Here is a 13,562-nt window from a genome sequence, read left to right as displayed (position 1 = left end):
TTGACTGAGCTTTTACTGTAACTAATTATATGTGCTCTCTTTCAGACTCTAACCTTGAAAACTGGCTCAGAGTTGATCTGTTCTTTCTTTCTAGGTGAAATGACTAAAGGAGCTACATCCATTAACATTTACTTTTCCTTCCCATAGAAAGGACTCCTGGATCAGTGCTTCTTTGTTCTCTTTGTGTCTCTGCTCTGTTCTCTCAAACCCCCAGTCGGTCGTGGCAGATGGCCGCTCACACTGAGCCTGGTTCTGCTGGAGGTTTCTTCCTGTTAAAAGGGAGTTTTTCCTCTCCACTGTCGCTACATGCATGCTCAGTATGAGGGATTGCTGCAAAGTCAACGCCAGTGACTGTCCACTGTCTCTACATGCTCATCCAGGAGGAGGGAATGCTGCAAGTCACTGACTGGATGCAATCTGCTGGGTTTCCTTAGACAGAAAATCTTTTTATCCAATTTGAATAAAAAGTTAACTCTGACTGCACTGTTCAATGGTTAGGATTAATTGGAATGTATGTACCTGACTGTTGTGAAGTATCTTGAGACGACATGTGTTGTGAATTGGCGCTATATAAATAAAACTGAATTGAATTGAAATGAATTAGAATAAACAATGCAATGATGGATGATAAAAGGAATAGGCATGATCTTAAAAGACCCACCTTCTTGTTTGTAAGTGAAGATTCAAGTTTACACTGATTTGGCAGGAGTGGACTTGCGTCAAGTCCATTGGTCATATGTAAGCACATTATGCCAAGGAGTAACATTTACAACGTCATAATGGTCTAATGAGGTGTAATGGTATATGTATTTGTACCCAATCCCAGTGGTCATATATTAGCACTTTATAGCAAGTATTTGTTCTCGCTCACTAACATCAGGGGTGAAAATGGCCATCGCACACAAGATCAAGGGTCAACAAGCTATTCAATTCAAGGAGCCACTTTTGCCCCTGCTGTTACAAAATAACATTTGCCTAAAAAACTTGTCTAGCCACAAAAAATATAAATATGTACTAAATAAAATGTTTTTTTTAAAAGCTAAGGAAATACATCTAAAATGTTTTCAGTTTTAAGAACAAAATTAAACATTAACTTTTACAACGGAAAAAACATTTTCTACAATAACACCAGCTGAGTGAGCCCTTTTCATAAATTTTGAAAATGAAAGATAAGTTGCCCACTTAAAAATATAAAGCACATAGTTTGAAACTAAAAAATATTAAATTATTTTGAAAGGCATGGTCCCATTGGTGCCCTTCTGTTGTAGATGTTCTATGCAGATATTGCATAGAAACATACAAAACGACTGCCAAAACTTGGTCCTTTATAATTAAAAACTTTATTATTTTGGTTTTATAAGGTTCACAGTGGAGGGGCCAAAGAGCCACATGCGGGTCCGGGGCCACAGGCTGCAGACCCCTGCACTAGACAAACGCCACTTGGTTTTTGTCTCAACTAGTGTTCAAAAGGCAACACATTTTATTTTGTTCCTGAAAAAGATATCTTGCTATTTGTGACTCCCTAAAACCTGCCTTGTAAACATCTGTGCTTTTAGGGTTATTGTTCTAATGTGTGTCAGAAGTGTCCTGAGATAAACCATTGCAGACACCTGTATGCTCCAGAACTACAAGCTGCTAAAACTTCAGCTTTTGTAGAGGTGTTCAGATCAGTTGCTAATCAGTTAATTAGTGTATTTCAATGACATCTGTCAGATACTTACACTCCTCGTTTCTATTGAACCATTAAGTGTGTGTTTTTTTCTTCATGGTGCTCCTGTGTTCTGTATTAGTTTGAATTAGTTAAAAATTACAGCTATATTGTGTCTGCTGTTTTAATAAAATTTATAGACATTCTGAGATCCAGACAATGTCAATATGTCCTGTTACATAAAGTTGTAAAGTAAAAAATATAGTGTTTTTTATTTTTAACTGCAGCTAATGGATGAAAAAGACAATAACTGAAAACCTTCCATTCAAATGCAAATCTAAATGAACATAAAGGGGATGGACATAAATGCAACTGGAAGATGTTCTCTAGTTGACATGCAAATGGAGCTGCTTGTACCTATAGAGTAAAAAACGTTTACCAAGAAAAGCATCTGCAAATGCTAGCATACAGACGGATTTTGGTGAAAGCTGAAAACGTTCATAACTGGGTCGCAGATAGAGGCTTTAATGAAGCGCCCAACTAATGTCTGTGTTCCCTCATCTTGTTTCTCTTTTTCTACAGGGTGGTGCCATCCAGAATATCGAGTCTCAGGATTGTCTGGAGCTGGTAGAGAGCAAGCAGTCAGGGTTTACCTTCCAGCTGGCCATTCAGGACTGCACTGGTCAGAAATGGACCATTACGAACGTACTGACTGTCCTGCCACAGTGAATTCAGTCAGGGTGGAGTTATGATGCACATAAAAAAAGCATTAGAGTCCAAACAAAGGGGGACTTTTCCAAAAGATTTAAACTCTGGATGTGTCTCTACCCACAATCTGGACAATAAACTACGTGCTTCAATCATGCACGGACCATCAGTAACCTAATAACCTTTTTCTGCCAACAAAATGAAGGAGGAGACACTCACAGATGGAGCAGATGCTGGTAAAGCTTTCAAGCCTGCCATCAAAATGAGAAATATTATGGTATGTTCTTCAAGAGGAACGGCACATGAAACCATGAAAGCAGACTGTTTATTGCAGGCGCGGGCTTACTTTGTTGTTTTGAGTCCCTGTCTGCAGTTTTAAATGGTGCCTGAACCTCCATCTGTCTCACTGCACAATCAGCAAAACAAAGTGTATAAGCATAATTCAAATAGGTATGAGTACGTAAATAGTTGCAGGCCTGAGCACACTACAGAAAACCTGTTACAATGCAAAGCAGCTGATGTTTTTTCACAAATTATACATTGTAAGCAGTCAATAGTCATTATTGTCCTATTTGACTTAAGATTGAAGGCATCACTGAGGCTATACATTCTATCAGTTTTGCAAAAAGCAGAGAAAGTGTAATGCGGAGTAACAACATAGTGATTTAGGTCTTTCAGAAGTTTCATGGTGTGTCGGAACACTTAAAAGTTTAAATCACTGCAGTGTTTCATTACAAAGCACCTTCCACTTATTGGCACCCCTGTTTATGATCTCTAAGAAATTCCTTTTTATTTCTGTAATGTAATCTCACAGTGATCGTTTTTAAGAAGAAAATTTTAAATCCCTTGCGAAGAAAAATATATTTTTTGCTAAATAATTTATGTTTCCCCTATTCAAAAACAGCTGTTAATATTTGTTAGTGCAATCCTGTATGGGTCAATTGGACATCTTTTCTTCCCACTGACATTTCATAAAGTTGCAGCAAATACTGAGTGAGGAACGACCATTCGTTTTTGCAAAATCTTTGTAGATCATCCAGGTTCTTGGGTGCTCTATATTCTCTCTTTTCTTCAGCACACTCCAGAGGTTATCTATAGGATTTAGATCTGGGGACTGAGATGGCCAAGGGAGAAGGTTAATTTTGTTCCCTAAGAACAACTCTTGGAACATTATGCAAAACCCCATTTTCAGTTTCCTCGTATTGGGTACTTGATTTTTCAGTCACAAGTTTCCCAGGTCCTTCAGAAGAGAAACATATCCATTGCATCATGGATCCTACACCGTACTGAACAGTAGGGATGAAGTTCTTTTCAATATTTGTACTCTTCTGTTTCAAGCCAAACCCACTGCAATTAAAGGCCCAGTATTTGTCAGCCAACTCCACATGTTCATGTTTGAAATTGTAAAATGGAAAAAAACTTTTCCTGGGATGTCTTCCAAACTACTTTTTGTGCGTCTGCAGCTGGTGTTACTATGCCTCGCTGACCGCAACCCTGCCCCATCAGCAATCCCAGAGAAATCTGAAAAAGGCCTACTTCAGAGAAGGACCATTTTCCTGTGAAAGTAAAGTTAGCCGGGTAAATTTGTATCGAAAGGCGCCCTGGGCTTTTCAAAAGCCTGGGGGTTTCCACAAGCAATAGAAAAGGGGCTTATGACACAATCAACAAGAGGAATTAAAAGTAACTCTATTTTCTTATCAAATTATTCTTGTGCAACATAACATTTTAAAATGTGGATACAATAATAGTAAGTTATTAAATAAAACAAATTTAATGCCAGGCTGTCTGTTTTTCCCAGCTCCTTTGGCAACCTGAAAACTAAATGTTGCTTCACAGAATGTTTCTTTATCCGGTACCAACAAAAACATCCACAACAGAGAACCGGAGAGAGGGTTGTTACTTATAATGTGAAAACTTTGTAAGGTCCGCAGTTGCAGGGGCGTTGCAAAGTAGTAAAGTAGATTCTCTTCTTGGCTTTCCTACAGACATCAGTTTTCACTGACGGGTTTCTTTGATCACAGTAAAAAAATGCTCCAAGCCATAAAGCTAAAGTGTTGCCTGAAAATTGCAGCAGAAATTTGGATATAGTCCAGCCCACTCTTTGATTTGACTGATGCCAGACATCAGTTAAGAAGAATACAGTATCCTGCTGAATTTAATGAAACAAGACTTGTGATGGTCACATGATATAATTGAAAGACTCTAGAAAGAGCAGTTACCGCTCCACAGCTTATTGACCAAAGTCAATAGCGTTGGGCTTCAAAAACAACACACACTTGGAACAGAAAATATAATGCCTTATCCCCTGGCCAGTTTAAAGAACTGCTTTAAAATCACAATTTTAAACAGTTCATGGCAGATTTAACAAATTTGTTTAAAAGGTTTAGAATGTAGTTCCTATTAGAGATCATAAAGGTTCGAGTCCTTTTCTGTCTACATATATCATCCACTTAAGACCTTTTAAAGGATACTTTTTGTTATTTTTACAGAAACTAGGTCTGTAGTTCACAATTGCAGTACTCATTTACATTTCTGAAGTAGACAAATCAGTAAAAAACAACAACAACAACAAACTGAGCACAAGACAGCCAAAATCTGTTGAAGAGTATCATCATGTAAGGAACGCCAGAGAAGAAAGAAGATATTGTGAAGTCTCACGTCCATATTTGAGCTCATATCATGATTTATTTTCCCAGTAATAGGAAGGAAATCAAATCAAATTTTCTGAGAGGGAGTAGCACAGAGACCTAACAGACCGGCACCATACCAGTTCAGACCTACCTAACAAAAACATTATGGTATGGCTATGGAAGGGATGAATGAGCAAAAAGGTTGACTGGTATTTAATATTTGTGGATTTTTTAATTCCAGACCTTTTTTGTTCCAGAAAATTAGTCACGAAAAATGATAGACTGCTTGCTTTGGAGGAAAAGCTGGATGGCTGACTGCATAGGAAGCAGCCAGCGGACTGAGTAAATATGCACTTTTTGTGGTGTGCTTGGTGAAGGAGGCTGGGCAGCAGAGCTGTTAGCCAGGGATGGTTTATAGCTGACCTGCGTGAAACTGCTACACCCCTTGCTTTTCTTGCTAGCATTAATACGTTGGATAGCATAATCAATTATTTACAGCTGCAAGGACACACACAGCATATACACCTTCAGGTAGGAGACTGGTGTGTTTTTGTTTTTTGACCATCTTCATGACAATGTCTCTGAATTCAGCTTGACAGATTAGTGATCAGGCATTTACCATCTGCCGTAACTTTTGTCTGTCGTGGTTTTAAGCTCTGCCTCTATTAATACCTTTAATTCCACCCCTCTAAGAAGCGACTGCTCTAGTTACAAAGATTTGTGACATGAAGATAAGATTTTGTTTATAATCAACTCCAACAATAGGCCCTTGCTGCAGTTTCATGTGACACAATGTCACTCCATATGTGGTTGTGCAGATTCTGTTGAAGAAAAGCCTACCTCGTGAGGCTTCGGAAATCTGCTTTGGAAAACAGTGGAAACATCATTTGGATTTTATTTATGTTAGTGCCGTCACAATTGGTTTGTTTTTGTGATGCCAGAATCTTATGAACTATGTCCTTTAAAGTGGCATCATATTTATATTTGCAAGAAATACAATACGATTCAATACATATGGCTGTATGGTGGTAAAGCTTAAACAATCTGGATAAATTGAAAAATGTATTCAGATTGTTTATGTGTCTCCAAACAATTTGTTAGCCATAAAAAACACATTTCAATGTCAAAGAAGTAGCTTCTACTATTTGCAAACATTTTTAGTGTCGCTCAACACTAAAAAAAGTGCTTTAGGCATTATAATAAATGACTATGTTTTGCTGCTAATTAACTTTTGTAAATCTGCAATCTGTTAGTGGATGAAATAACCATTTGCTACTTTGTCTTTATCCAATAATGAGACTGCAGCAGCTCAGACCGGTGTGACTCTGTCAGATTTCCATCAAAAAATGTTGCAGAAAAGCACTAGAGGGTAATTCAGACATGAAAGAGACACAATAAGCAGCTAACACGCTATAGAGCAGAAAAGCTTCTCGGTGCCTCGTTTATAGGTACCCTGGCTGCAGGCCATCGTTACTAAAACATGTTGAATGATGCTACAGAAAAAGATGAGTTACATCACGTCATTGTTTTTTAACAAATGCAGTTATGTTCAGAGGTTTTCAGACATTCATCACAGGCATCAATGTCATCTTAATTTTGGGCTTTTATTATTATACAACAAAAAACATAACCGTTTTTTAAAAAGAAGATCTGGATTCACACATTGTAATTTTATGCAGATTTTATCATAGCTCTACACACCCTGTAATGTTTGGTTTAGGCTCCCTCTGCAAAATTAATCTCGAACATTTGCTTCTAGTTGCCACCCTCAAATTTTCTACATAATTCAGTCTAATTATTCAGTTATTGGACAAATTATATCCCTCACTTAAATCAGTTGGTTTCCTCCTACAGGGTTGACTTTTAACCATAGTTAATACATTCTAAATGTATTAACTATGACAGCTGAATCCAGAAGCTTGATGTTATCCTACTACGTCCATCCCAAGACCAGCTTTGAATGCAACTGTGTAAGAGTTTCAACCATCTAGCTACTAATTTGAGTTGACGTTTAACAACTATGAGGTAATCCTTTTTCATTGTTCCAGTCATCTTACCCAATGTACCAGTAACACTGACTGCAAAACAGCCTCACTGCATGATACTACCACAACCATGCTTGACAGCTGAAACATTATTCTTAGGTCTAAAGATTCCTCTTGTGGTCGAATGCCTCAGTCTTCGTCTCATCTGACCGTACCTTTCTCCAGGAGAGATTTGGCTTGATAATGTTAGGAGCTTGAAAATTCAGTCATTCTTTATTGTCACTTCTGAAGCAAGCGGTTCTTACTTGGTCAGCAGCTTGTTGGTCCAGGTTGATGGTAAACTGATGTTACAGCAGTATCACATTCATTGCAGGCTTCAGCTTTAGTGGTTCCTGGATTGATCTTGGATATCCTAACCGAATTTATTTTATCAGAGGACACAGGTTGGGACAGTTTTGAATACATTGGGGATGAAACTTTGACACAACAGGGTGTTTCAACAACACAATGATACCAAACCTTTAAAGCCATGTTCATGCCAGAAAACCAACCAGCTTAAATGATCTCTACCAATTCTGCTAAGAAGAGAGGTCAAATATTTTAGCAGAAGCTGATTAATAGCTGCAACGTGTGTGATTTTAAAGCAATTTGGTTAGGGACATTTAACAGTATATTAATGTTATGTGTGTATGATTATATTTTATATAATATTTTTGTTATTTAAATGCCACTGAAGTAATTTATTGAATAGTAATTCCACCCTGCAAGATGAATGGTTCAAATTTACCAAAATTAAAATGAGTTTATGCCGATGATAATCTTTAAGTGTTCCTATTGCCGTTATCTGACAGGATATATTTTCTTACTTTATTTGGCATATTGAACAGTTGAACCACCGAGATTCTGGTGAGTGCAAGCACACATCCTGTTATTTTCTTGTACACTTCAAATGTTGCTTTGCACACTGAAAAGCAGGTTTTTAGAAGACAGTGTGCTCTTTTCAGTGGTAGCCGGAAACCTGAATTTCAGATCTGCAACTTTAAAAAAAAAATTAAACGAGCAGCACAGAATTTCCTAAGCAATTTCCAAAAATTTCATTTCTCTCTACCAATTCTTTCTACGGTTCCAAAGAGAATGCTCCTTACATTTTCAAATTACATATCTTTCCTTTGTTACTTGTGATCTAACAAAATGTCAAACAATGTCTTCATTTAAGTGACATACAGCTTCATAACACTAGAGCATTTAAAGTAGTAATGTTCATATTTTTGTATTGCCAACATGCTTTAAAATTCTGCTTTAAAAAGCTGAATTCTTTAAAAGAAACACAAAACCAACACAGAATAGCAAATTTTGCCCCTGTTATTTTCAAGCTGTGGTTTTAGATGTCAATCATCTTAAGACCTGTCAGTTTAATATTTTCCTTAATTGTGAACATGAGATGGGTAATATTTCAGCAACCAGTTTTGTAAAGAAGTATTTCTTTGCATATTAATGTTTCTTTTTCTTTTTTATTTGAGTGAGGTTGAATTGTGTCCTTAAAACAACCCAACACGTCTGTGCGCTATGTTAGCAAATACAGTTTTTTTGCTGATTGGATGTTTGCTCCCTCACCTACTAGATTATTTTCTCTTCATTTCCAGCTATCAAAAGTTACACTTTGCTGAAACAGGTTTGCAATCAAGCTCTCAATTATTTAGAAACCCAGCCTTTAACAACCTCTGTGAATAATTCATCCTAAAAGCTGGATGATATTTAATTATTTATTTATGTCAGTTGTGTATTGAAAACTTTTTATTGTCAATCATTAATCAGATGGTAGGAGAATAGTGCTGCACCTTGTTGAAGACTGGACCTGGACTGTGTCTGTTGGCTACTGTGTAGCGTCTCTTACCAAATCTTCTGTTGACCTTTAGTTTTCTTTTTTTTTTTTTGTGGCTCAGGTTTGTAGATCCTGAATTTTTGGAAGTATCTCAATTTTTGGGAAGCTTTTACTATATCAAGTCATGAAAACTGTCCAAGATATTTTGTTAGTGTATTTAAACTGAATATTTATAAGTACCAATAATAAAAATGGATGATGTCAACACTTGCTCAATTTGATTTTTCCCCCCACGTTTATTTCTTCTAAATATGAATATTAAGCCAGTTTTATATGTACAGTGCAAGGATTTAGAGCGAAAACTTATTCAGACTATCAGTTTCTCTTGTAAAAAAAAAAGTTCCCTAAAGCTACTAATGCATTAAAAAGATATGCTTGTGTGTTTTTGTTTAATCTGTTAAATCAGCATAGTTTTGTAACACCTGGCTTTAAATTTTTCAGGTTACTGCACGTTTTTCTTGTCATGGTTGCAATGTTAGATGTAGTTTGAGAGGCCACTGGTCAGTCCTGGCAGAGCCTCCAATGTTTTGTCACATCCTGTGCAGGGTTGCAGGAGCATACCATTTGTCCCATTCATCAAATTTCCAAATTGAGTGTTTATTGTAAATGAAAATATGGAAGAAGAAAAACATGAAAGATGACTTAGTGTTGAAGCAGGGACAAATCAACAAATAAATCAGTCAATAAAGTGCTACTTAAACACAAAAATAAACCAATGAAAAAATATTCTTTGCCATGAAATCGTTTTGTAGGTGTGCTTTTTTTTATACTTTTTGCTGGAAAAAATATTTATGTTGATATTGATTTATAACATTGTTTTAATCCTTAATCTGGTGGAGGGGGCCTAGGCCAGTCAGCACTGCTGCCATCTCAAAGGGGTGCTGTGAAAATTAAGTAAGGTCTCAATAAGATGAGTGCAAAGGCTCCTGTTTTATGCATACAGCCGGTGCACAAGGAGTAATCATTTGGCACCTCTACAAGAAAAATATAATCCTGTTTGTGTTTCAACCAGCTCCTGAGAAAATTATGTGGCTGTTTAACATCTCAATGCTTCTCTGTTTTTACCAGCGAACAGGAAGCTCGATCTCCTCTGGTGGATCAAGTGGGGCTAAAAACTATTCTATCTGCGGCTGAAAATAGACTGATGCAGTGTTGTTGAAAGGGTCCGAAACATCGAATCAGTCCACTGAAAGATGTTAAAAATATATATTAAGGGGTACTGAAGAGTCAAAGTGATTACCACTCTGACTAAACCTTTTTAAATTGTAATCTGATCTCAGAACTTAGTAGTAAAAGTTGTGGTATTGTTATTCTTCTCCTTTCCAATGGAGGTAAAATTAAGCACCTGTTTTTTGCAATGAAGACTGAATAACTCTCATTTGTAGCTTAGCTTTTCTCACTGTCTATGTGCATTAAAAACGTATTATCATAACAGAACTTATGATAATGTTATGGGTTAAAAGGAGTGGGTACAATGTCTGTAATAGCAACCTTTTATTCAAGATGTAAGCAAAGATAGAAATGATGCATAGTAAGAGAAAATGTTGGCTATTATATTTTATCACTGCTTAATCTAAAACAGCTAAAGCACTGTTTAGTTTTTATTACAAAGGTGTGAGTAAAGATATGTGTTGCTTCTCCTTATGTTTTCTATCCAAACAGCAAGACTTGGGTGTAAACCTTTAAAGTGGTGTTGATCAAAAGATTTCCAGGCTTTTTGAATGTTTTGCAAACTAGTCTGTAGCTTTGCTATTTTGTAGTTTTGGTTGTTTTGTACCCATTATTTCACATCAAAAAGAAACTGTCTTCATTTGAGCATTTTTACAAAAATACTGGACAAACAGATAAAAACTAAAAGCTGGTGGTAACAGCTGCCATTACGTTTTTGCAGTAACTGGCGGTAATGAGTCTCTTACATCTCTGTAAAGGAATTTTACCTCACTCTTCTTAGCAGAATTATTTTAATCCATTTTAATTAGAGTTTGTGTGCACAGTCTGTTTAAAGCCATGCCACAGCATTAAGATAGATTTAAATCTGGACTTTGACATGGCATTCATATTGTTGATGTTGTTTTTATTTTGAGACTTTTAGAGATGGACTTGCTGTGTGCTTCAGATAATTTTCCTGCTGCTGAACTCAAGTGAATTTCCAGCTAATTAGCTCGTACTCGTACTCGTCGTCTTCCGCTTATCCGGGACCGGGTCGCGGGGGCAGCAGACTCAGCAGAGACACCCAGACGTCCCTTTCTCCAGACAGCTCCTCCAGCTCCTCCAGGGGGAGCCCAAGGCGTTCCCAGGCCAGCCGAGAGACATAGTCCCTCCAGCGTGTCCTGGGCCGTCCCCTGGGCCTCCTCCCGGTGGGACGTGCCTGGAACACCTCCCGAGGGAGGCGTCCAGGAGGCTAATTAGCTTAAGGTCAATTGATGGCCTGACACTGTCCTTCAGGAATTTCTAGAAGAGAGCAGGTTTGACAGTTCCATTAATTAAGGCAAGTCCTCCAGGTCACGTAGCAGCAAACCTGCCCCTGACCATCATACTACCACCACCATGTTCATATGGGGGTTTTTTTCTGATATGTGTTCATTTTTGAGATCTATTATCCTACTTTATGTTGTCAGAAACATTCGAATTTCGTAATTTCTTGATTTCACAGGTATGTGAGTGAACAGTCCTGGGAGTGGCTTGCATAAATGAACAGTTTTCCAAAGAATGTGGTTAATGTGTTCATTCACAATTTAACAAACAGGGATGGATGAAGAGAAACAATATCATCTGTAGGGGGCAAATTTTTTTTGACTGCAATGTATTTTTCATAACCCCAAAGATGACAGCAGGCTGGGTTTTAGTGGACAGTCTCAACTTTTTCAAATGTTCTCAAGACTCATGTTATAAAAAAAGAAACATCCAGCTTCACTGGGGCAGTTTGTCCTCTGTAGTGCAGATGTATCAGGGACAGAAGAAGTGTGGGCCTCCTCAGCCTGAGAGGACATTCTAATTATCAACCTCAGGCAGCATCTTACTCTCTCGTTAGGTTGCTGAAAAGCAGGCTGAACTCACTGTCATTATTTTTTTCTCTCTCACTCTTCCTCTCTCCTGTTCTCTCTTTAATTCCCTTTTCCTCTTGCAGCCATCCCGTCTCTTTTAATAGATACCATGATGGAGAAATGCATCTTCGCTAAAAAGAAACCTATCCTTTAACACAGTGGCTTCTTAAAGAGCCACTGTAATGCTCAGCAATTAAAACAGCTCCTCCCCATAAACAGTAAAGCCTCTCCTTGGATAATTTGTTATGAAATCTGATACTCATTGCTCATATTGTTTGAGGGAGTTACCCAGAACACCTCATAAACAAGCTTCAGAGCCTCCTATAACATCAAGGCGTTGTTACCCAGCACTTCCAATGAGCCATGAGTGTGCGCAGTGATCATCATGCACAGATTGGTAGCACTAAAGGGTGGCTGAGTGATTAAAACCAGTGCACTAGTCTGAGGCCTTGAAGGGAGCATTAACAATGTGCCACCAACCTTCCCTCACGCCTCATTGGCTCAGGCTTCTGCTGAGTAACCACTGAGACTTAATTGAAGGGTACACTTCGTTAACGTTGTTGCCAGGTGACCACGAAGGGCTTAATTGAAGGCCAACGCTCCATTGGATCTGTGCCATTCCATCAATCAGGTGCATTAGCAGGAGCCAGGCTTTATGTCTTTCCTGGCAGGGGAATGTGCTGACGACAAGAGGAAGGACGGTAAGGAGGAGCAGAGAAAGAAACATGGAGAAAAGGAGCATAAAGAGGAGAGGAGGGTCCATGGGAAAAAGAAAGTCCTCAGAGAACTGATTATCAGATTGAACTGCAAAAGAAACATCAGCAAAATTATACCACAAAAAAAATGAAAGACCTAATCTTCTTTTTGGGTAAAATCTTTGCTGAGCTGGGAAAAGATCAGAAGCTACATGGAATGTCATAAATTCTCCAGCACTATTCAACTTCAAGCTACAAGCCAGACTGCTCTGTAAAATCAGAGCAACATCATGGTCATCTTTGCTATTTCATTGATCAAGACTAAATCCTCCCAAAAACAAGTTTCCACACATACATGCCTCTGGTGAGATCAAATAAGGCAAACTATCAGTTATTTTATATTTTTCTTTTTAGTTTCATCAGACCACAGGACGTGTCTCTAAAATTTAAGGTCTTTGCCCCCACTGAACAGAAGAACCCTAAAACATCTGGACATTGTACGCACAGATGAATCAGACCTGCTGATTTCTATCATTGTCTTCCCGATACATTGGCTGATTTCTTTTGAGTTTTTCAATATGTCACTCAAGCACGCAGTGTGTTTGTGATGTTGCCTTAAAATACTCCACAATTATCTCAGATGTTATAAAGTAACATAGGAGAAACTTGCAATGCCATGATCATCATCTGGGCTGTCCTAAATTGCTTAAAGGCATACTCGTCACTTGTCTTCTTCTGAAATTTAAATTAAAGCATTCTGGCTTTCAATATTCTGACATGTATTATGCAGAATAAGTGGGGATTCCCTAACTGACATAAAACAAGAAAATTATAGTCTGAATTTCAGTGTGAACCAGCAGAAAGAAATGAAAAAATCCCACTGTTTAGCATACAGAAGGAGAAAATCTGTTATTTATGTTGAAGTATAGACTGCATCCCGTGCCACTGTACTGGCAAATCATGTAACTGT

General features: G+C 37.9%; 1 protein-coding gene across 2 annotated transcripts in view; it reads left to right on the top strand.

Annotated features, from left to right (window-relative positions):
- The window catches only part of LOC124855778 (polypeptide N-acetylgalactosaminyltransferase 18-like), a 233,783-nt gene extending 224,189 nt beyond the window's left edge, over window positions 1-9,594 (top strand). For both annotated transcript variants that reach the window (XM_047345868.1, XM_047345867.1), the window contains exon 11: window positions 2,231-9,594. In XM_047345868.1, the coding sequence (XP_047201824.1) occupies window positions 2,231-2,377 (147 nt within the window). In that variant the 3' untranslated portion in view covers window positions 2,378-9,594. The remainder of the gene's footprint in view (window positions 1-2,230) is intronic.
- Window positions 9,595-13,562: the final 3,968 nt, after the last annotated feature.

Source organism: Girardinichthys multiradiatus, chromosome 2 (assembly GCF_021462225.1).
Source record: "Girardinichthys multiradiatus isolate DD_20200921_A chromosome 2, DD_fGirMul_XY1, whole genome shotgun sequence".
NCBI classification, from domain to species: Eukaryota; Metazoa; Chordata; class Actinopteri; order Cyprinodontiformes; family Goodeidae; genus Girardinichthys; species Girardinichthys multiradiatus.
The sequence above is the reverse complement of the archived record's forward strand: the minus strand, read 5'-3'. Positions and strand labels throughout refer to the sequence as shown.